This window comes from Chroicocephalus ridibundus, chromosome 1, assembly GCF_963924245.1.
Source record: "Chroicocephalus ridibundus chromosome 1, bChrRid1.1, whole genome shotgun sequence".
Taxonomy (NCBI): domain Eukaryota; kingdom Metazoa; phylum Chordata; class Aves; order Charadriiformes; family Laridae; genus Chroicocephalus; species Chroicocephalus ridibundus.
Genome location: NC_086284.1, coordinates 49889672 through 49914225, shown reverse-complemented (window position 1 = coordinate 49914225; position 24554 = coordinate 49889672). Strand labels below are relative to the sequence as shown.

General features: G+C 41.0%; 1 protein-coding gene across 1 annotated transcript; it reads left to right on the top strand.

Annotated features, from left to right (window-relative positions):
* Positions 1-443: 443 nt before the first annotated feature.
* OBI1 (ORC ubiquitin ligase 1) lies at positions 444-24554 on the top strand. The gene is made up of 6 exons (XM_063336042.1): positions 444-844; positions 6128-6263; positions 7283-7374; positions 9008-9256; positions 12591-12679; positions 22200-24554. The coding sequence occupies exons 1-6, from the start codon at positions 773-775 to the stop codon at positions 23701-23703; spliced, it is 2142 nt and encodes a 713-aa protein (XP_063192112.1). The 5' UTR covers positions 444-772; the 3' UTR covers positions 23704-24554.

Here is a 24554-nt window from a genome sequence, read left to right as displayed (position 1 = left end):
TCACCACCCTCATTGTAAAGAACTTCTTCTTCATATCTAGCCTGAATCTGCCTTCTTTTAGTTTAAAACTGTTAGCCCTCGTCCTGTTGCAACGGCCCCTGCTAAAAAGCTTGTCCCCATCTCTCCTGTAGGCCCCCTTCAGGTACTGTAAGGCTGCTATAAGGTCTCCCTGGAGCCTTCTCTTCTGCAGGCTGAACAGCCCCAACTCTCCCAGCCTGTCCTCATAGGAGAGGTGCTCTAGCCCTCTGATCATCTTCGTGGCCCTCCTCTGGACCCGTTCCAACAGGTCCATGTCCTTCTTGTTCTGAGGGCGCCAGAGCTGGACGCAGTACTCCAGGTGGGGTCTCACCAGAGCACAGTAGAGAGGGAGAATCACCTCCCCCGACCTGCTGGCCACGCTGCTTTTAATGCAGCCCAGGCTGAGGTTTCCCTCAAGAAGGCCGCGCGTAGGCCAAAAACTCCGCGGGCCCCAGGAAGCGGCCTGGAGGTGGCTGCGGACCTCCTCGGCCTGGCCTGCCCTTGCCCCGGCCGAGCTGCGGTGGCCCGCGGCCGGGCTTTTTGCGGCGGCAGAACCGTGAGGGGGCCGTGGCTCCCGCCCGCCCTCCAGGGGAGCGCCGCAAAAAGCGCGCACCGCCTTCCCCTCCGCCGGGCGGCGGCTTGGCCTCGCCGGCTTGCCGTAGCGGGGCTGGCGGGGGAGCCGCCGCTGCCATCACCGCCGCTGTTGCCGCCGTTAACAGCCGTGCGGGGCTTCCGCGCTGCTGAGGCCGCCGCGATGGCGCAGCAGGGGCCGAGCGTCACGCTGTCCCTCACGCTGCCTATCACCTGCCACATCTGCCTGGGGAAGGTAACGGCGGCGCCGCTGCTGCCCTTTTCCCTCAGCCCCTTCCTGCGGTGGTGGGTACGGGGGGGGGTCCGGCCTGCGGTGGGGTCGGGGCTGGGGGCCACGGCGGGGGCCTCAGCCCCGACCCCGCCGCCTTTGTCCCTGGGAAGAAAGTTGGGGTGGGGGTATCCCGTCTGAAAGGGGGAAGGCGGGGGTCCCGGCCGCGGGCGAGGTTCGTTGCCACCGTTTGCATGGTGGCTACCGTGCCCCCCCCCCCCCCCCTTCAGGAGTCCACTGGGGGCTGTTAGAGGGGACCCCAGTGCCCCAGGTCGCTCACCGTCGTGCGCCCCAGCTTCCCCCCCCCCCCCCCCCCGAAGATCTATGGCTCCCAGGGTGAAGATTTTGAGGATTGGGGGTTTTTTTCTTTTTTTTTTTTTTTTTGGGGGGGGGGGGGTGTGTGTCTGTTTTGGGGGTTTTTTTCCCCCTTTCTATATTTGTAGCATAATCCGTTTTAAAATGCCGGGTGAGTTTGTGTTGGGGCGCAGTGCTGTGTCGTAGAGGGCAAGCAGAACAAAGAGGGGATGTATAACCAAGTGGACTTTTTTTTTTTTTTTACTTTAAAAAAATAAAAAACTGTCGAGCCACACTGCAGCAGGCTGGAGAAAAAGTTTCCGCTTCCACTTTCTGACCCTTTCTCTCCGTCCTTTTCTCTTCTCCCTGGGGAAGTGGAGGGCTCATGCTAGTCTTCTCTGAAAGCCCTGGAGCTGATTTCATAGCTGTCACTAATTGCTTCTCAAATTCTTTGCTCATTCCCCACTAGTCTGTTTTTTCTTGTTCCCTTGCTCTCCAAAACAAAACAAACCTCTTAATGCACAACAGTAATTACAAGGAAAGAAATAACCACCTATGTTTGTAACTCTGGCATTTGCTGTCTGGTTTCTTTCTACCTCACGTGGCCTTTACTCCAAGACCTTTCTTTTCTGCTGGAGTGGTAACAAAAGAATAGGTGTGTTTGATGTATAAAGTAGGTGTAGGGCTGGTAGTGAAAGTAGGCAGACATCTCCCTTTTCTCAGCTTTCTTAGCTCTGACAGAAAGTGATGCTTTTAGCAACCATGTTTACGCATTTCTTGGCTTTTCTGTGGAAGCCGAGCAAGACTTCCTGGCTGTGGTCCTGTTACTTTTCCTTTTCTATTTATCTGTTTGATGAAAATGGAGGAGGACACAAATTTACTGTGTCTGTAGTGCAGTGTGTATCCTCTTGAGAAAGAGGAGGGTGAAATCAAACTGACAATGTATTTGCTATTTGAATCTGATCCTAGTGACTTTCTAATCTAAACACTTTGATAAATTTGTTAGGTATTCACTCATATTTTGCTATAGAGCCACTGTGTTATTTCAAGCCACTTTTTCATACTTCCACTTCTTTTCTGGAGTTGGTCAGTTATTGATGTTCCTGACTTTTGGAAGTACTGGAAGAGATTTCCACACTCTTCTTACTTGGTATGTTGCACTGAGGTGATAATGTTATACGTGAATCTACTGGTGATATCAGTAATAAAGGTGTTTGAATGCTTTCCTTTATAGACGTGTGAAGCTGTTTAAATTTTGCCAAAGTTGACAGCTCTGGCTGTCTTTTTTTTTAATAAATATCTTTATCTCTAGCTTGGAAGTATATTGGAAGACTTAATCAGAAAAAGCACTTATCAAGAGTAAGGTTACAGGAAGAAAAAGTTATGCAGTTTAAATTAAATTATGGGAAAAATTTACTGGTTTTGTCCTATCTTGTAGGGGTGTCATGGTTTAACCCCAGCCAGTAACCAGGACCATGCAGCCATTCAACTCACTCTTCCCCTCTTCCCCCCAGTGTGATAGGGAAAATCAGAAAAAAAAAGAAACATCATGGGTTGAGATAAAGACAGTTTAATAGAAGAGTAATGGAAGAGAAGATCATAATAACAATAGTGATAAAAGAATATACAAAATGAGTGATGCAGTTCAGTTTGCTCACCACCCAGTGATCAGTTGCCCAGCCTGTCATAAGCAGTGATTGTAGATTCCTGCCCCCCAGCCAACCCCCATTTATCTACTGAGCATGACGTCTATGGTATGGAATATTCCTTTGGCCAGTTTCTCCTGCCTATGCTCCCTCTCAGCTTCTGTGGGAAGCTGAAAAAGTCCTTGACATAATATAAGCATTACTTGGCAACAGCTAAAACAATGTGTGTTATCAACATTATTCTTAAACTAAATCCAAAACACAGCAGCTACTAGGAAGAAAATAATCTCTATCACAGTGTAAGCCAGGACAAGGAGGGAGCAGAAAATGTCATGGGAGTTGACATATTCTAATACTTCTGTGGTTTGTAGCATAGGCTTCAAATTCAGTAGAAGGCCCACCCTACGCTCAGAATGTACCTCTTGCTATCTCTGCAAAATTTGCAAAGGACTGACTGCAAAACAGAAACTATTTCACAGTGCATGATGGTAAGGGGATAAAAAGAGATATTGAAGACAAACCCATTCAATAATGTCAACCACTCGTTGTTAATGAAGCAGAAATCTTGGGGGGCGTAACATTACACCATTTTGTTAATGTGAGCAGTGTCGTAAAGTATATTGTCAGGATGTGCAAATAACCATTTATAATAAGAGTTAATTGCTTGGATAAATTTCATGTTTGTTACCTGAATGCTCTTTTAACACGGCCTGGGCTACCTTCTAACATACTTTATTCATAATTAGCAAGCAGATCAGAAGCCATCTGCATTGGGCCGTTAGTTTTACTCCACCTAGAATGACTGAGGGTCTCCTGTTATTTTTGGTGTTGACAGTTTGCTTGGGCTCAGGCACAGGATTCTGTGCGTGTTGAAAGCCCCTGGGATGTCTGGGCATTCATTCACTGGTATTGGTGTGCCTACTTTTCCGTGTGCCTGCTCCTCCGTTAATGCTGCTTGAATGTCCAGAAGTGCCTTCAAAGTGACATAGGTGTGTACGGGATTTGATTTTGATCTGCATAGGAATCACATTATGTGTGGGGAAAAATGAGGAAATTGGTAAAAATCACCTAGCTGATAAAGCCTTCCCAAATGAGCTGTAGTCTTTCTAGACACTATAGTCGATTAAGGAACTGAAACTGTGCTGTGCGATCTCCCACCCCCCCGGGCTTGTCACAGTCAGTGGCTCAGGGACTCGGTGAAGGGCAGGGGCACCCCCAGCCATTGTGTGACATTTCAATAGCAGCTTCTGCTGTTGTCGCGTGGGTTGCTTTGTGTGGATCCTGAGACAACGGAAGTATAAACCTCAGCCCTGAAATGAAACTTGTAAAGGTGTGTAAATCAGTAGCACGGTACCCTGGAGAGTAATAAATGTGACTTACTATTTTGCTAGAGATATGGAGTAATCATTCACTTGCAAGAAGTGCGCTTCTGTGTCAGGTTTGGGGTAACTGAGGGTCTCTTGCTCCCTGGGGGGGGAGACCTGCACTCCTGAAATGTCTTTTCCTGTTTGGATTATTTTATGTTATTCTGCTCTGTATCCTATCATTGCCATCCATAGAACTATTCTTGGGCTGCTTCTGAGTAAGAAAGAAGTATGGGCAGAGAAAAAGTTGTTTGGTTTTTTTTCTTCTAGCTGCTGATGGGAAAGCTGGAGAAAGCTCTTTTTTGAATAAAGAAAAACAGTAAATAACAAGATAACTTTTTTTAATAATTAAAATTATACTATTTAAACTTTTACAAAGCATGGGTGTGCTAATGCTTGCATTAATCACAAAAAAGCCTCCTTAATTAGAGGTGAAAATGTGCAGAGACTTGGAGAAATCGCTTAGTCTCTCTCTATTCACACCTTCAGTAACTTGAGTTTCTGTTTGTGTATAGATAAATCCTTTGGCTCCCAGGGCTATCATAGGTTTTAAAAATATTGTGAATCCTGTAATGTGACAGAGTCATAGATAGTAAATTGGAGAAGCAGCTGACAGATCTGGGCCTTAATTCAGATTCATGTGTATTGCAGTGGTAGAATGCTTGGGGTTTAGCTTGCGCAACACTAATTGTATGGGTGGGATTACTACAGGACACATCTAATCTGTTTTCCGAAGTGATTTTTGGCTGTGAAGTTGCTTGCTTCTCCCTGCCAATGTTTCATTTTTCGTTTTTAGTTTGACTACTTCACTAACAGAATGAAAGAGGAAGATCTTGGGGATGATGAGGACTTTTTTTAAAGTTGAAAGTATTCACTTGGGGTTTAGGTGCAACATAGTAGACTCTGAAGTAACAGATACTGATACTTCTGTGTTTCAAAACACATTTCTTGGGTAAAGACAGGGGTGGAGGAAAAACAAATAATTATTTCTAAGGCCCCTAACACAGACACTAATGTTAGGTGTTAAGAGATTTGAGAGTGTGTATTACAGTAAGCTGTAACAGAAGCTGCAATAAGGCATAGATACAGGGGAAAGTCTTTTTATTCTGTATCATGTTTGGTCCCTCCACACACACTTACTTTCAAACAGGGTTTATAGTTAAATGACAAGGGAGAATAAGGCATTGTCATTAATATTTTCTAAAAGTTTGTTTACCCTGCTATTTTGGAAGGGGAGGGAAAGCTTCTTGAAGGGATCAGTGTCTGATTGGAATATTTAATCCTTCAGTTAGCTGCCCCATTCTTGGGTAATGACTTATTTAGTAGCAATGCATATCTAGCAGGAGGCTTGAATTAGTGATTGCTGGTTCATGTTTCTGCTCTGTGGTTTTGGCCCTTATCCTTTTAAAGCTGATTTCCATGAAGCTGATTATGTGTGGGCTAGAGTTAATCTGTAACACTATCCGTTTTAGTGACACCTCTTCCAGGGCAAAGTGTTGGTTGTTGCTAAGAGCAATCACTCATTCCCTGACTTTTGGAAATCAGTTAATGTGTGTCTTTTGGTCCCCTTCTACCTAGGGAGGCAAATGCATTTCACTGCAGTGGTTGGCTGCATTTCCTCGAGGTTGAGGGGTGAAGGAAGAACTCCTGCCACACTTTTTAATTTATTAATGAGCTCCTAGAATCAAGGACCTTAGTTTTGCAAAAATGGTTATAGCTTTGGTGCCTTCAGTAATAGGGAGGTTTGGTATTTTAAGTCAAGACATCATTCCTAGCTAGCCCTGTAAAACAAGCATCTCCTCCCTGCAAGACCAGACTTTCACTGAGGAGTAGGGTATTTTTGTATTCTGTTACCTGAAAGAGTTTTGAAGTAGTCATAGTGTCTTTCTGCATGTTTTTTCTTTTTTTTTTTTTTTTTTTTTTTTTCCCCTGCTTGATGCTAAAAGGTCCGTCACCCGGTCATCTGTGTCAACAACCATGTCTTCTGTTCCATTTGTATTGAAGTATGGCTAAAGAACAATAATCAGTGTCCAGCTTGCAGGATTCCCATCACGCCTGAAAATCCTTGCAAGGAAATTATAGGTAAGGACAACTTTAGGCTTTGAAATAACTTTCTGGTATTTACAGCTGAAGGAGATTCTTTTGAGTCCAAAGATACCTGGATGTTTTTTCCTCTGTGTTTTTTTATCAGTGTCTAAGGAAGGTCTGACTTTAAGTCTTTCTGGAAGCATACATAATAGCTACCAGGTAAAAATTCCAAAGGTAGTGTGTATATTAATGGCTAGATTATTCAACGGCAGCAAGTACCCCGTGGCTCTAATAATTGTTTCTTAAGTCTTGGTTGGATGGTGCCTTTAATTGGAGAAAAAAAAAAAAAAAAAAAAAGCACCTTGCTTGAAGTACTCTACCTATGCATTGTAACCTGTTCACCTAAGAGAACAGCATTTAGCTGAGAAATAAGTGTACTTAAATCCAGAATCTTGAATGAGTATGTGGTCTTTTTTCCTTTTTTTTTTTTTTTTTGTTTCTTGTGTTTTGATTTGTTCACCGTTTCTTCCCCTTTGCTTTATTTGTAAGAGAATGTCTCTTAGCACAGAAATAAGACAAAGCTACAACACCTGAATGAGGATCTGAACTTCCCCAGAGCTAGAAAATACTATGGTGTTTATTTGACATAAAGTGTCAGCTCTGCTATTTGGTTGTGAGATAAAATGTATCTGAACAATCTCACTTTAGAAACTTACACGATCTTGTACTAATTTTATGTATGCTTGATTTTCCCCCACCCCCCTTAGCTCTGTTTTAATAGTATGGTCTTAAATAAGATAGGATTCTGTCAAGGAAAATACAAAATTGAAAAATTCAAAAGATGTCTTCCTGCTGTGAGGCAGGATTTTGACTTGTAAACATCACTAATAGGTACTCCTGTGTAACCTGTTCTGAAAATGAAAGGACTTTCAATCTCCCATGGCAGTAGATTGGTCCAATATTAGCTGTATTTGTAGTTGATAATATGAAAAGCACTATAAGGTGGGTTACTAGTATTGAATTGACTGAAAAAGAAACAATAATAGTGTTTGTTTCATCCTTTGCTGCTTTAGGAGGAACGAGTGAAAGTGATCCTATATTTAGTCCAACCGTCAGAAAACACCTACGTAAAACAAGGCTTGAATTGCTTCACAAAGAATATGAGGTAAGGACATGGGGAGTGTTGTGACTTTCCAGATAAACTGCAACTGCTAAATTTCTGCAAACAACTGGTCCTTTTGCTTTGAGTCCCGTTGTTTTTAATTTGAATAGAAGTTTATACTGAATCTGCATGAAACTCAGCTGCCTTAAAATCCCACCTTCTGGCTAAGGTTATGATAGAGCGTTTGCTGGTGCTTGAAGTGGTCCCACTGAAGTCATGGTGATGTTCTTTCTATGCTGCAGGTAGCCAAGTACAGCCAATTCTATAGTTTTGTGGGAATTCCACCCTCAGGTGATATGGGAGGGTTTTCTTTATGCATATTGGGTGTTGGGGACTTTTTGTTTCGTCTTCGATAGAAATGCCAACGTTTTATGAAGTAATTCCCTGTTGTTTCATCAAGGAGATGAAATTCCTTCTTCAAGAATATTACTCACTGGAACCTTCTTGCATAGGTTAATTTTTACTATTGTTGCTTTATTGTTTTCTGAAAGTGAGTGAATACTTGAAAGTTTGTCTCCACTCTCCTGCTGGCAAAATATTCTCTTAGAAACAAGGTGAAAAGGTGTTAATAAGGAGTGTGCTTAGTTGTTTCTTTAGTAGCAGCAGTGTGAAGAAGTGGCATATTTTGCAAGGAAGCCTGTCTCACAGGGAGGAGAATGAGAGAAAGGAAGCGGATGCTGTATATATCCTTAACACTGGGGAAGTGAGGGCTATCTTTTATGACAAGCTTGCCTGTAGCTCAGTTTCTTTCATCCTCTATGAAAGGAGTCAGGAGAAGGAGGTTTCCTGCCTTTCTATTGAATCAACTCCAAAATCACACAGATAGGCATAGGATAACATAAATCTCTCCAAAAAACAAAATTTAAACTGGTTGTTCTTATTCATGGGGTAGGGGGCAGGGGGACCAAGCTTGATTATTTGTGAAAATATGCCTTGGATTTATTTAAATGCCATATAAGGCCTCCTTTAGTAATCTGACCTTGGGCAACTCAAGTATTTAAGTTGGTGAACAGTGTAGAAGACATGTTTTCAGGATAAATTATTTCTTTTATCTCTCTAACAATGGGCTTTTGAAGGTTTTTGCTTCTCTGTGGCTTCAGACTGATATAGCTAAGAGTGTTTTGAGAGTCTTTCATAAGATGTTGCTACTTCTGTGTAGCTGGAGCAGCCTCTTCCAGGCAGTGTTCGGTCTGTTTTGAATCTTGAGACTTTCAGTATCTGAACATGTGATGTTTCAGAATGATATGAGAGAAACATTCTCAAATAACAGCAAATGAGTCAGCAGCGGACGACCTTAAGAACACTCTTGATACAGGAAACCCTCCCACAGAGTGCCCTAATAATAGATTCATGTTGCTGAATGCTTTGAAGCTTTTGGTCTGCCCGCCAGTTTTTCAGGGTCCTTTATGTAGTTGGGGATTCCCTTCACTAAAACCTTCACTATGCTTGAGTATGCAGGTTGATTAAAATCCTGCCTAGAGCACAATACATAAGCGTACTTAGATATATGTGTAAGTGAAGGCATGCGTCTGCGCTTGCCAGAACCCATGTTTCTAAAGTGCTGTGGGAACTTGCCAGTATTATTTAATTAATCTTACACGTTATTTTAATTCCTGTGAATTTCTGACACCTTTAGGATGAAATCGAATCCCTGCAAAAAGAAGTGGAAGATTTGAGAGGTAAAAATCTCAGTTTACAGACACAGCTGAAATCTCTTCTGGATCCTACGGCATCAGCTTTGTCTTGCCAGAACGAGGAAACTACCCAGTCAGCAAATGAAGCAAGTACCAGTGGCCCAGAAACCCCAGAGGAATGGAGCAAAAAGCTGAAAGCTGCCAATGATATGTATGAAAAAGTGGTGGATAGTGTGGAAAAGCTAAAGGAGGTAATAAATACGTTTCCTCAGCTATCTTGTAGTGTAACTGTTTTGTGTTAGTTAAACGGGAGTGAGAGCTAGCATGACCTTTGGGTACTTCATAGATCCAGAAGAAAGAGGGAAAAATTGAATTCCAGTGACTGTTGGTGTATCATAGTATTTCCATATAGCCTTTGCAAGTGTCAGATGTTATTGCTTGTTCTAGTGAGTCTTGCATGTGACTCTTCTTCAACTCCTCTGTCACTCTGTGGCTGGGTAATTGGATTATAGTAGCACTTGTCACCAGTATTGATGACCAGATTTTTCAGGCTTGCAATAATCTATATAATATATCTATTTTACAACATTCAGTGGCCAAACACAGTACAGTTGGCTGAGGCAGATTTTGCACTATTGCCCTCCTTGCTAGCCGATATTTTTGGTGCAATTTGCTGAGACAGAGTAACTTGACCCTTTGACCGAAAATAGACAAGCTTCAGCATTTTATGACCAGAATATCCTTTACTGGAAACCTGCGGCTTTTTTGTACATCTTGAATGTAATATAAAAGAAAACCTGATACTGCAGAAGGAGGGATGCAGGAGATAGTCATGCGAAAATACATCTAAATAAAAATATCTTGCAAAATCTACCTGTGGGCACAAGAAGAATCACCTCAAACACTGAAGATTGAGTGAAATTTCAAGATTAATTTGAAAGTCAAGGTGGAAAGAACTGGACTTGCATCTATTCGAAATGCCGCTTTTGTTTCATCTGTTAACAATTCTGGACTGCCTCCCGCAAAACCAAAGTGTTACGTGGTTTAGGGCATCTTTTTTTCCCTCTGTAAGCATTGATAGTGTTTACACTTTTCCTGTGCTACAGACTCAGAGGCCCACATTATACCGTTCTGCCATTCTGTTGTTAACGGGACACTACTAGATTTGCCTCTGTAGTTTAAAGCAAATTCTGGCCCTGCTTGGACTGTAAACACTAAAAGGATTAAACTGAGTTTCCAAAATTAGCTTTTTCAATAGCTTAGCTAGACTCAGACTTCAGCTTTACAGGCTGGGACACATCTTCTGCCCTCCTAAGAGGTTCCCAGGAGCTTGAGAGTCACTTGTAGTTGACAAAAGGGGATTTGCAGCAAGGAGTTCTGTCTGCCTGATATTTTTGTATTTTTTTTCTGTAAAGTTAAACTGTACTGCCTCTCTTTTTTTTTTTTGTGGTGACTAAGTTTATTAACTTTTACCCTAGGTAAGTAAAAAGAATAAAATAGCAGGGACTGAGGGAAGGGTGTGTTTGGGGTTTTTTTGAAGTATAACTTCAGCCTTAGCAAGAAACGGTTTTAAATTTATGGAGTCTCTGAATTTGGTTAACAGTTAGATACGAATAGAGGTTTAGATGGGTTTTAGGGACCAAGTCTTAAACTGTGGTCATAGAATTATTTAGGTTGGAAAAGACCTTTAAGATCAAGTCCAACACTCTCTTCCCATCTGTTCCCTGTTCAGTTTCAGAGGTACCTAAAGCCACTTGGCTCTTCTTTTAGAACTTGTTTCGCTTTTGAGCATGCACTGACCAACCCCAGTCTGAACAGCAAGACCTCTTTCCCACATACACTCAATCGGGAACCAGAAACCTTCTTATGCCCTAACGTACCTGACCCAGGAGCTTCAACCACGCATCAATTCCCAGCGAGACAGGGTCCCTCAGAAGATGTGGTTGCCATCACTTTCTTTTTAAAACCAGACTGAGTCAGGAAATAGCAGCCACCTTTATCATTTAATGTCCTAGAGCAGAGTCTCCCAAAGTAGGCATTTATTACTTTGAGTAGATTCATAATGAGTATGGAAGTGGTGATATAAACCCAGTAGCAGAAATACTAGACAAAGTATACTCATTAGTAACACGGTTACATGAACTCATTAATCTAGACATTGTGCTGCAGGTGGGGATCTCTTGCAGGTTACTGGCTTGGAGGGTAGAGCACTGCCTGGAGGAAGGAGGCCGAAGAGGTTCAGTCCTGCCTTGCTGTGTGCCAGGTGGATGCCCTACCTACCATCTCTACACAAGTCATGCAATTTCCTATCTGATTGTGTGGCTGAGGGAAATGTGTCTCTGGAAAGAGTGAAAGGTGTTGGCCATGTTGACAAATGGTTTGATGCTCCTTTGGAAGCGACGTGTCCTGGATTCTTACTCGTTCCTTTCAGGATAGTTTTTTGTGCATTTTTTTTTTAAATACCAAATAGTTGACACTCAGACACCCAAGTCTTGGGCTTACGCTTCCCATTCCTTCTTTATCAGAAGTTTCTATTTACTCTTTCTGCCCCTAGGAATATTGTGGTATTTGGGGGTGGTGGTGGTGTTTGGGGTTTTTTCTGCTCCATTCACCCTACCTCCCAGTGTCTTAGCCTCACCTGGAGAGGTTGCCGGGGATATTTGTATAAACGTTCGGAGTTTTCTGCCTCTTTCCTTGCACTGTTTCATGCTTCTGAAAAAGTACGTTCCACTCCTGAGCCCGGTTGCACAGCTGCTTCTTCAGGTCTAACTCTAGCTCATACTTTTATTATGCAGTGGAAGCGTCATACAGTTGAGGCTATGAATTCCAAGTCCTGGACCGTGGTGCTGTTTTCAGCATACGGAGATTGAGCAGACTATGAAGTACACCGAGTATTTTCTATTTGTTGGGATAGTGGCATTCATTGTTCCGAAACACGGCAGCAGGAAAACTTCTCTTTATATGAAGTATCTTGTTAACAAGGGTGTCTGCTGAATTGAGAAGAAGAAATTGACCTCAATTCAAGGAGCAAGAAGGGTTGTGAATCAGGAGTCTTAATCACAACGTCCTGGAAGAAAGTGAAGAAAGACTGCAAATAGCTTGTCGTAATGGATTTACATCCCTAGGATAACTGTGCTTTAAAAACAACAAGCTAAAAAAACCAAAGTAATCTTACTCTAATTTGGAATGGAGGAAGCTGTTCAACATTAGTTTTGCTGATACCTGCACATTGTAATGTTAATGTACTTAACGTATTTAGTCATGTGGAAAAAAAAAAACATGGAATTGCCATTAGTACATCTCCTTAATGACTTTCTGTACTAACTAACATAGCTGTGTTTATTTCCCTAGATAGGACACTTGTGATGTATTTTGGGAATATAAATAAAAAATGTCTGTTCGCTATTCAGTTTTGCAAGCCATTTCCCGTGGTGATTTTTAAGTGGTGTCCCTGTCTGAAGGCTGTTTCCTGCCTTCACATTTCTAGTTCTGTCTCTTTAAAAAGGAGAAACAGCTTGTCCTATAAATATTAGAAGTCATTTCTGTTTTACTGTATACTTATTTTTTTCCTTTTCTTTTCCGCAGGCAAATAAGAAACTGAGCATGGAAAACAGTAGCCTTTTAAGAGAGAATTTGCGACTAAAAGCTGAAGTTGATAGTAGATCACCCCAAAAGTATGTGAATATTTTAAAAGCTACCATATTTTATTTATAGACTGTTTAACCGTTGCAAGACTTTAACCTAAAACTGTGGTGTTGTATATGGTATTGCATATGTGTCTCCAGGTAGACTTTTGGAATTTTTGTCCTCATAGACTTGGGTGACAAATGCAACCTACAGAATAGCAGCAAATCTACAGTGAAGGAACATGATATGACTCCAAGTGCTATTCTGTGCGTTATCTGGACAATATTGAACAGCTGGGTTTATTAGTTGAATTCTACAGTTAACTTTTTTTTGTTAATGGGAAATTTCTATATCTGGTATATGGTCAAACTCGAAGGCCTGTTACTGAGTGCAGAGATTCTGGTTGGTTGTGTTTGTTTTGTTTTCTTCTTCCTTTTGCTGCCTTCAGGGTTTGTTGTGTGGACTTAAGCTCCCTATTTAAGGAAAGTCCCTGATAGCTTTGTGTCTGGGCAAGGTATGTAGAATCGAACTTCTGTATCATGAGAACATAATTCCCAGAACTGACACCTGTGCTTAATATTCTGTCTTAAGTGGTTAAAATATCAATGACATCAAAAAGCAGAAACTTTGCCTACTGATTTGCAGCTGCATGCTAAGGTACCTCTCCTTGGAAGTACTATGTGAAGCAACATGTTCATGTTTTCAAAGTTGCATTTCGTGCTTTCTTTTGTTGGTTTTCTACCGGTTTTCTCTCATTGGTTTGGAATTTAGAAAACTAAGAGCAGCATTGGCCCAAGGTTTGTGCAGTGCTTTTGATGAAGGCGGTTGAGAGGTACCTGTGTAATGTGAGAAGAGAGCTCTCTGGATTTTGTTCCAGTTCACAACTCAGTTGCTGGAAGATTAAGTTCATCCTTATAGAGAGCTTGCTTGCCAGACTGCTTGTCATTCAAGACCACAGGAAAGAAGATGCATGATCCTTGTGCCATGCTGTTAAATGCATAAAAGTACATTTTGCCCTCAAGTCCTCTAATAAGGGTGTGAGAGCCCTGTTTAAGGTCTTGGCAATGGAGAAGGCTTTAATGGCATGGAATATCTTTTCCCATAAGATTTGAGAGTGAGTTGGCAAGGGTGGCAAACTTGAAAAGTAAATACATGTAAATAAATCCTAGAGGAGAAGAGCTAGAAAAGACCAGGTCATCTAACTTGACTTTACTGATTGCAGGTAAACTCCCTAGTGGAGAGAATTTCCGTTTCTTCTAGCTTGTGCACACTTCACCATCCTGTTGGTCAGAAAAATTAGATATTGGAGGGGCATGTGGGTAAGGAACTAGTCTTCATTGTAAGCAGATTATTTTTCCAGCTTTTACCAGCGTGGCCTAAAACAATAGCCAGTTACTTTCTTCTTTAGAAGCGCAGATATAGCCAAATGTTATTAGAAATTGAACAGTGTCAAGGTCTGTTTTGCAACCCAGATGCCACCTAGATTGGCCTGTCCGTGTCTCTACCATTAAAAATTTATTATTTTTTTTTCAGTCTCCAGAACAAATGGTCACATCCTGCCTGCCTGTTGGGAATGGTCTTTGGCCCATGCTAACTCCAGAATTGTGCATAGGAATTGAGTACATGATTTGAATTGGGCTTAAACTGGGCCAGCAACAGTTCAAACGCTTCAGGAGTGTAGACAGATGCATGTCAGTACCCTGCTGCTGCTGCCTTCCGCTTAGGTTTTCTTTGAGTCCTGTGGTGTACTACAACAATTTAAGTATATGTAAGGCAAAACTTGTCCTGGAAGAAACCCTTCTACACCTTAAATTTAGCAATTTTGATTCACCCTACCTGTACCCGTTCAGTCCTAGTCATGTCTTATGGACTGAATTTGTCCAGTTCTTCTAGGTAAGTGTGACTTAAGAGAACATGTAAACTTGTGATTTACTTGGGTTTGCTGTATTCTCACAGCTCTCCAGTGTCTACTGTTTTCGGAAGCAATAATGCTTAGAACTGGGTACTAGATTCCAAATGAAGTCTCAGTAGCACTAAGTAGAGCAGAAAAACTGCCTTTTGTCTTACCACAACATCTTATATTGATATATTGCAATACACTTTTCGTTGCCTTTTACCTGGCACTTCTAGCATGAATGGCCAGTACCAGTTCTGCTAAATAGCTACTTAGCAAGTGCCTTCCTACCTCATTTTGCATTTGTGTTGCTAATGTCCCCTCCCAAACTGTGGGACTTTACCCATATATTGGCTTTCTTCAAGTTGATGTTTTGATGCATGTGTCAAATTTAAAACAGTTATTTCAAATTTCAGTCACATCCTTGAGGTGGTAGGAAGTCTATCCCGTGTTAGTGTTGTTAGCAGATTTTATAAATTAACTTTCACCCCTGTAGTAATTAGTCTGGTCAACATCTAGACCACACATAACATCAAGAGATTTTTTAAATGTTCTTCCAGTTCTGATGGCAAACTTTGATAGTATCTAAAAAGTCTTTCAAATAGGCTTCATAAACCCAACAGGGGTTGCAATAGCTGTTTTCTTACCTTGCTTACGAAATCAGAATTGAAGGCATAAGCATCAGAGCCCGATAATGTCACTGTAATTAAACGTTTTGTGCAGGTACACTGATTTGCCAGTAGGGTTGTTTCAGTGTACTTTATTCCGAATTGTTCAGAAGGCAATTTTTGGAAGAAGTTTCTGAATGGTTTTCTAGTGCAATTTAAAATAGCTGCCAGATTGGATCTTCATAATTTGGTGTCACCACCGTTGTTTCATTTGTCATAAATTTCTTAGTTTCAGAATGTCAGGTATGGATTAATGCTTAAACAACTGGCTAGGTAACTAACTAAAACTTGTATCAAATTGTTTTTGAAAGAATTTGTCAGCATTCAGTCCCCTTATGCCACATGTAGTTCATTTTGTGCATAATGACACTGAAGCTAAATATCACAACCTAGATTATTTTATCAGGCTTTGCTTTATAGCAAAGGAAACACTGATGGCAGGTGAATGATTCCTTTGTAACACACACTCTACCTCTGACATCACAGGAAAAATATAATTAGTTGTCTTCAGTGGTCAATAAAAAACTTTTATCATAGTTTTAAGTTGTTTTCTCTTTCTTCATATCCATTAAAACCTGCTGAAAAACGTCATGTATGTCAATAAAATTGACATTGTAGCCATGTCAGGGATTTTTACACAATTTTTTAATTGATGGTGCTGATTGATTACCTTTTTTTTTTTTCCTGAAACATTTTTGAGAACAGATCTTCACCAGAATACCATACCAGCATATAGTTGGGACGTAGGTTTGAGAAGCAAATAGAGCTAAGTTTCTTGCTCTGATTCTTACCAAAGACCTGTGTTAGTCTTCCATTTCTCAGGCAGATCAGACTGATTATTTGGTTGGTTGTTGCCTGCTTTTTGTTTGCTCTTTCTCCTGAGGAATGTCCAGTGACTTCCATTTTCCTGATACAGAACAGGAAAACTCCTAAAACTTAAGTTTTGCGGGATGATAAAGCCCTATTACTTCCAGCTCTACTTAAAATAGAAAACTGTTAGGTCTATTGGCAAGGCACAATGGATCTAAAAGCATTTTTGGCAAAGGGATGTTTGCTTTTTACCTGAAGGAAAATAACTAGCAAGTCCATCTACTCCAGGGTATAGTGTATTTTATGAATGGTTAGATTCAAATTAGCTTGAACCAGACTTCTAGGCTTCCTAGGAGTCTTTTCCCTAAATATTTAATTTCTTCTGCCAGTTAAAATCCCAGTCTGAAAAACTATCTGTAACATGCAGAAAGTTGTTGCATTATCCCTTTTCTCTGGTTTGTGAGTTGTTTTATTGTGGTTGTTTTGGGGTCTCTTTTTTTTTTTTTCTCTTTACTTTCTCCAGTTTTACTGTTTATGTTGTCTAGATTTGTGACTTCAGGTACCTGCACACTGAAGTGTTGATTTTTGAATGATACAATACAATCAACAATAAGGCTGTTGATTCATTCTGTACAACATTCGGTTTTTATCTAACTCAAATATTTCCGCTCATGCCAGACTGTGTAATTCATTCTGCATTTCACTGAGCCTACAAATAGGCTTCTAGTAACCTGTGTCCAGGGTGCAGAGGGTAAGAACGCTGCTATCTTCCTTGATAGAAAACTGGGCTACTTTCTCACCTCCCTGCAAGCTTGCTGTCCCAGAGGGATGGCCGTTTTCAAAGACCAGCTGCAGTGTGGCTTTAAAAGTAAACAGGAGAAAATGCTATTTCATAGCCTTCACAACAAATTTGAGTTCTTGAGTCATAGCATTAAATCCTGAGGAAGCACCCACTCCTGGTGTGAACATCTAAACCTTAAGCAGATGGGTAACGATATTGAGATCACACTCCTTGGTTTTGAGGGTTTTCTGGTGGTTTTTTTGTGGGTTTTGTTTTGGTTTGTTTTTTTTGTAGCAATTCTGAAGTAACCCTTTCTGGCTTATGCTATTCACCAACCTGGGGTATGACCTGGCTTTCTTATGTGGAAGACCAGTGCTGCTTCACTGAAATATGCTAAAATGCTTGGAGAGGCTTTGCATATTTGTCTGATTTCACCCAATTCCCTAAATGAAAGGAGAAGCTTCTCTCAAAGAATATACCTGACTTAGCTGTTCTTCTGTTTAAATCCTGCTGCTCTACAGTCATCCAACAAACAGTAAAGCTTAGCCTTACCCTTGTGATGTGAAGGAAGTGGATTTCCGTGATGCTCAGGAGAGATTTCATGAGGAAGGCCATGCGTCTTCAGATTGATTTGTACTCTGTGAACTGTACGATGAAGGGGGTTTACTGCCCAGTACTTGCTTATATTGAAAATAATTTGTTCTTTTACAAGCTTAGAAACTTAGCCGTAGCAAGTGTTTCTACTACTTCCTTCAAGAAGGAGCCATTGTACACTTTCTTCTGTCAGCCAGCCTGGTCTGCAGAATGGAAAGCAGTAGTAGGCTATACCCAGGACTACTTCTTCAGTGGAACCAAATTCCACTATTGATTCATTTTTTTCCTGGCTTCAGATCTTAATAGAGAAACCTGCTTGAGGTATATCTCTTCTTGACTTTTTTTTGCGTGCTAGGAAAAGGACAATAACTGATGTGGGTTTTTTTTCTTCTTAAAAATGCCTACATGAATATGACACACTTTTAAGGCAATTGTATATAACCTGGGACATTGTCAAGATGTTGCTGTAGATCACCTTTCATAGTTGATGTAGAGGATGATTGCAGAACTCGTTCTCATCCAGCTGCATCTGGTACATGATATCACAAAAGGTTTGTAGAAACTCGTAGGGCTTTCAGATAGTTTGTTCTTGGATTTCCTACCTCTTTCTTCCTATCTAACGTAGAACCCAAGTGAAAATGTGTATCTAAATGATGGGACTGTGTTTGGTTGTACACACTGGCATTGTCCTGATCTTGAACTGTGGCAAGCCCTGACTGTATGTTGTCATCTCCTACTTCTCACCCTTTGTTTCCTTTGGGGGATGGATCATGTTCATGTATCTGAGCTGCAGGGCAGCCCCCAGTCTGGGCCGTCAGCTGATTAGAACTGGAGAGTCATCTTCCGTGGCATCCTTGCAGCCCCAGTCCTCTGTAAATGGTTATACAGGAAAGCTATTTGCTGCAGCTGCTTACTGTCCACAAAGAGAAATGTTTATATGAGGTTGTGTGGTTTTAAACTGAGTTGATATGAGTTAAGGGCTCAACTAGACAGATCTGCTACAGTCAGTAGTCACTGATGTGTGGAAATGAAACCCTAAAGCTGAATTTGCAGAACTGATAGATAAGAACAGAAGAAATAACTAATTTTTTTTTCTTTGGTGGGTAAGAGACTATTAAACTTCCTAAACAGTTTCTAAATGGACATCTTTGGGAGTAGTTGAACATAACTGAGGGAGTAGTTGTGGAATAATGTGAAAGAGGTTTACTGAAACATTATAGCTATAATGTTAGTTCTTTGTGCTCACAGTAGATGGGAGCTGACTGCAGCTTTCTGTTTGGCGTCAAGTTAGAAAATGCTGGGACAAGAAGAAGGATGCTGAGGAGGGGTCCTAAAATGTGGGGTTCAGGTGCTCATCTAGACATCCAGTGTCACCTCACACACTGTAACATATTCAATACACTTGCCTGGACCTGGCAGCTGTGATACGGGACCTATAAGAGACCTCTATCCTTCCAGAGTGATAGCTGGAGGCCAGCAGCTGTGTAAAAGACCTTAGCCTATCTAAAATGTCATTAGGTGTCTGTATTGAAGGATCCAAATCCCACCTGGAATGTCTTTCTATTTGCTTTATGAGTGAGCGCTAGTTTCTATGGGTTTTCAGTTTTCTATAGAAAGAGTGTACTTGAAACAAATACAGTGAGATACAAACTCATTGTTTAAGTGATACGACTAAGGAACACGATCCTAACCCTGAAGAGGCTTTGTCCGTGTGGGAGGATATGAAATGTGCTCTTTGCACGTGTATACTGAGTACCTTAACTTCTACTGAAGAACGTATCAAGTTGTTACCACGTGTGAAATGGTTCAAGTACTTCAGGAACGATAATTTATCTAGAGTGTCAGGCCAAACTTTAATTTATTTTCATGTAACTGTACTGCATTCTATTATTATTATCATCAGACCATAACTTGTTGGCTATGGCACAGCTCACTGTAGATCTGAAGGGAAGAAGAGAAGATCTCTGGTTTGATTTGATTGGGGAGGGTTCTGGCTTCTTTAACCAAAATGTGCATGTGTCTTAAACTGTCTGCTGACCTGCCAGATCAGTCACTAAAACACCTATGTCATGCTCTGGTCTGGAGTAATTGGTTTAAATATGTGCGTTGTAATATGGCTGTTTTAAAAATCCATGTCCTCGAAAATTTGGGAAATAAATGCATGCAAGTCTCAAAGCAGGAACAGAAAGCAACTATTGTGCTGCTGCTTAACTGCAGAGGGAACTGTTTGTAGGCAGTGTCACATACTCCTTTTCTGAAAACCAAAATTCCCAAGCACATCCCTCTACAACAATTAACATATTAGTGATGCTGTTTGGCTTTGAACAACATATTGTATTTTTTTTTAACCTGAGGACACTTGTTATAGAAGTCGCACTTGAGAATACAGTGCTTCTTCCTCGTAAGCAAATCTCAGGCTGTCACTAATGCTACTTGCATTAAATAAACATATTACACCATTCTTCCATTAAAAAGGAATTGCCAGGTATGCATATAAATGTAAACATGTTTAATTTTTATGTCAAAGTGTCTGTTACAGCAGACCCCAGAAAATACTGCTTATTTTACATAAGCATTTTCCCCCATCTCTTGCTTAGCTATTAAGCTAAATTGTATTTTTGGATCATTTTTATATCCTTTATTAAGCAGTGTAAGGTTTGCTCCTGTAAGGGTGTGTGGACAAGTCTGTTAGAGGAAGGCAAAATAAATACTTTTGAATCACCCTAGGAAGCAGGAAGGGTCTTGCTTGGGCTATGTGGTGCTACAGTGGCTCCTTTGTGGAGTGGCTTTCATTGTAACCCCCTTCATCTGGAAACACAATTGGAACGTTCCTGAGCTGTCTGTGATTCTGCTTTTATCTAGTTTCACAGGGGAAAGGGAGGAAGTCCTGTGCACCCTTTCTCCCGTTTCCCTTTAGAATGCAACCAGAAATTGAAGAACTACTATAATCAGTTGAGAAAACCTGTTGCTTGTTAGAGTAAGCAAATAAAAAATGGTCTGCCTTCATTTTTATGAAGACAAAGGGAATTGGGTAGATGTAATGCAGAGGTGGGGGGTCCTTGCCTCAATAGACTTCCAATCCAGACAGCTTCTTTTAGGGAGGGAAAAAAAAAACCCAACGACTTACTAAATGAACAGTCCTATTCTAAATATGAAGCTACTACCTTGCCATTTCATGTCTACAAAGCAGTGAGTGGTACGTACCAAAACTGTGTGAAGCTTAGGCTGGTCTGATTTAAGAAGTGGTCCGGTAGCAGCTCTGTGAAAGAACTGACTTAGACTGTTGTGTGAATCTTCCCCACTACTGAACCATCTACACCAAAATCTTCAGAGTCTTTTAAATATGTAGAATCAGTTGAATGGTGAAATATGTCATTAGATCTGGTCGCTTGTGCCCAGCTTGTCTGGGGCTTCTGATATCCCTTATTCCTTTCCCTGACTGCTCACTTAACGGTATTGCAGTTGTCAGCATAGAGCAGTTTGCCACTGCTTTGGGCTCAGGAATTGAAGAAACAAAATGCAGTTCGGTTCTTTGCTGGAAACGCACGTGTAGATTCATAGTCTCAGGCCACAGATATACCACCTCCAGACATTACTGGTTTAAGGGCTGCAGTGGGAGCATTTTGTGAAGGGGTGAGGGGATGGAATGCGGAAAATGGAATGGGAATTCCCTGTGACTCTGAAAAATACTGAAGGAGGGACAGACAGACAGACAGATAAGAAACAGGGTGGAAATTCCCGGTAGTGGTTGTGCTGGAAGAGTGAATATAAACTTGTGCTGTAACGTGGACCTGCAAGATGGAAAGTAGATGTTAGTGTGAGCCCACATGCAGAATTGTCATTTGTCTGTGATATAAAACCTTATGTGTCAGAGTTGCAGGGCGGCTGCAGGTCCTTCCCTCCTTCCTAATAATACCACAACTTTAATTGTTTTTTTTGTTTCTGTAAGTGGAGAGCCTCAGATTGGAGAAGGGAATTCCCTGGTGACCACCTGTCAGTGACAGGTCAGAATTAGTCAGGGCATATAGCTGAAACCTTCACCTGCCCTCTGGGGAAGGTCAGTCTTGAAAGCCGGTGGAGGATGGGGAGAAGGCAAGTCCGTATCTTGGCAGTTGAATACGTGCTCAAGCTGGAAGCTTCACGAACACACAACTTTCGCAAACCACAAGTAGCAGTTTTTTTGTGTCAGGGAAGAAATTAGTTTGTTCCGGTTGTAAAGCTCAAAAAAACAAGTAGCTCTGAAGTAAGTGGAAGTACCATCCACGCGATGGCTGAGGAAAAGCTGTATATCTAACAAGAGCATAATTGAAATGGTCTATATAAGTATTTAAACCACCTCAAAGGATTATTGCAATTTCTGAATTTCGTATTGGCATTTTATATTTGACAAGGTGACATTGTGTAAGAAATGTATTGTAAAACACTGCTGTAGTGTAGGAAAATGATTGAATGTAAATATTTCAAGATGTGGACCACTGTTCAAATGTTATCATAAATCTTTGCCATTGTTTTAGGGGATAATTCTTCATGCATATTTGAGTTGAATTGATAGAACCAGCCCCTGGAAGGGTAATCTGCTTGTTATTGCCTTACTACCACTAATAGTTTAATTCTGGCTTTTCAGGTATTCACCTCCACCTGTAAATTATATACGAAGATTTTTTTTTTTTTTCACGTAACTACCAGAGAAAAGTTCTGACTTTTGTTTTGAAATTAACACAATACTTAATAGCTTTTCTCTTTCTTGAAACGAGCTCGCAAAGCACCACGAGAATGTCTTTTTCCAGCTTAATATTTTCTTTCTTTTTTACTTCTTGCAGGTTTGGTAGGTTTACAGTAGCTGCGCTTCAGTCCAAAGTAGAACAAAGTGAACGTGAGATGAACCGTCTAAAAAAGGCACTGGAAAGAAGCGATAAATACATAGAAGAAATGGAGTGTCAGCTTTTACAGCTGAAAAATGCAGGCGAAGGAGCCCAGACGGTGAGTGCTGTTAGTGAGAGAGCACTTTCCGCAGATGCTAAAGGAGCTGAGAGCAGTGAAGACACAACATGTTTGAAAACCCAAACTGAGGAGAAAAAAGCTTTGACTACCGGTCAAAGTCCTGACAGTCTTGAACAGATGACGAGCGGTGGAACTTGTTTAAGCTCTTCTCGTCAAGATGGTTCAAATGGCTCAAATACCCAGTGTGCCCCAAATAAAGAATTATTTCCAGGGTGTCAGGGGGTTCTCCTGGATGAAAATAGTACAAATATGGATGCCTGCTTAGAAGAGCAGTGGAATAAAATTGAGGAATGTACCCCATATAAGGATGAAGAACTTTATGATCTTCCACCGCCATGCACTCCTTTTCTGTCTCTCAGCCGCCTTCAGTTGAACACTCCCGATGGAAAAGAAAATGCAAGGAAATCATCAACATTCCTGAGAAAACTGAAATTTGAAGAGTTTTGTGACACTTCGGATGATTGCAGCAAAGATTCTCCAGAGCACAGCACAAGCAGCTGTAATAGCGAAAAGAAGCTAAACTGTTTCACCACAGGAAAATCAGGGTTTTGGGGGACCTGCCCAACAAATTTTGCTGATAACTTAGATTTTGATGAATCAGAGCAAAATTCAGTCGCTGGTCAGTCAGATGAGACATCAGCAAAGTCCAGTGATAAAACAAGTTCTTGCTTACCTAAAAGGTTACATACTCTCTGCTCTTCCGAAATGAATCGCACAAGAACCTCCAGTGAGGCATCTATGGATGCTGCCTACCTCGATAAAATTTCTGAGTTGGACTCAATGATGTCCGAATCAGACAACAGCAAGAGTCCATGCTATAATTTCAAGTCCTCCGATCTTGATAATTCTTCAAAGTCAACAGAGTGCTCTAAGCTTCTGAATGAAACTGAGAAGAAACTGGAAGAGATGAATGAGGAACAGAGTATGAAGTGTCCAGAGACGAGCGATCTAGCAGTTGATAGAACTGGCTGGAAACCTGCTATGTTTTCTATCCTCTCCCCATCTGAGGTAGATATGAATGACCACTTTCCGCTGTTTACAAGCCAAAACGTAGTAGCTAGTGATATCAAACCTCCAAACTGTTTATTTCAAAGAGACTTTTCCCAGAGTTCGCTATTCAGTAACTCACAAAGGTTGTTTGAGGAACAAAAGTTTGGTTCCTGCTTTCTAAAGATGTCGTCTGACCTGCACAATCCGCTGAATCCTCCTTGGGTGTCCTCCTTTATAGCTGAAAGGAAAAATAAAAATGCCAGTCAGTCGACCAAGAGGAAAATACAAAGCAGCCTTTCCAGTGCTAGTCCGTCAAAAACCACCAAAAACTGACTTTGCTTGGAAATCGAACGTGACTCAAAGTCTTCAACCTGCAAATGTTTAATATTTACAGGTGAACTTAATTTTTAATGACTTCCATGCAATCTGATCCTGTCTTTTTCGACTATGTGAAAACTGAACTTTCCCTTGTCCATTACAAGCTCTTTCTTAGGGAAGAACCATTCCAGATTCTTTTCTTTGGCTGGGCACTTTGTTTACTTGGGGGTTTGGGGTTTTTGGGTGCTCTTTTATGTTTTCAGGTTACATGATCTTCCAGTTGTGAACGCAGCTAACAGCTCCCTTGAACAGGACAGTTCTGTTTTAAGTGGTCTTGTCAAATCAGTCATTTATGTAAGAATTTGTTTTAAAGGTTACGTTTCCCATTCCTAAAGATTACATTTTGCGCGTGTAAGGCAGCTACTGGCTATATATCCTATGGATTCATGAAACTGCTATAAAACAATGTCAGTTGCCATAAAACTTGCCTCCCAGAGGAAATGTTGCTGCTTGGACTGTTTCATAGCACTGTACTGTACTGAAACTCTTGTTTTAAGTGGGTGTAAGGTAACAGCCTTTTTCTTTTCAGGGTTACAGCACTTCAGTTAGAAAACATGTCTTCTTTAACACTGCAAACGTGGCTTGTATTTTTCGAAGTTAAGCACAATTTTTAATTTAGTTCCTAAAAAGCATTGCTATACTGAATGTGTTCAGTATGCCTGTATAGACCATAAAAATGGGTTTGTATGCTAATGATTTGTTTACCTAATGTGCACTGAACATTTTACATTAATACTGTACCATTTTACATTAATACTGCATGCTTTTCTATGTGAATTGAATAAAACATGTTATAAGCACTGTAA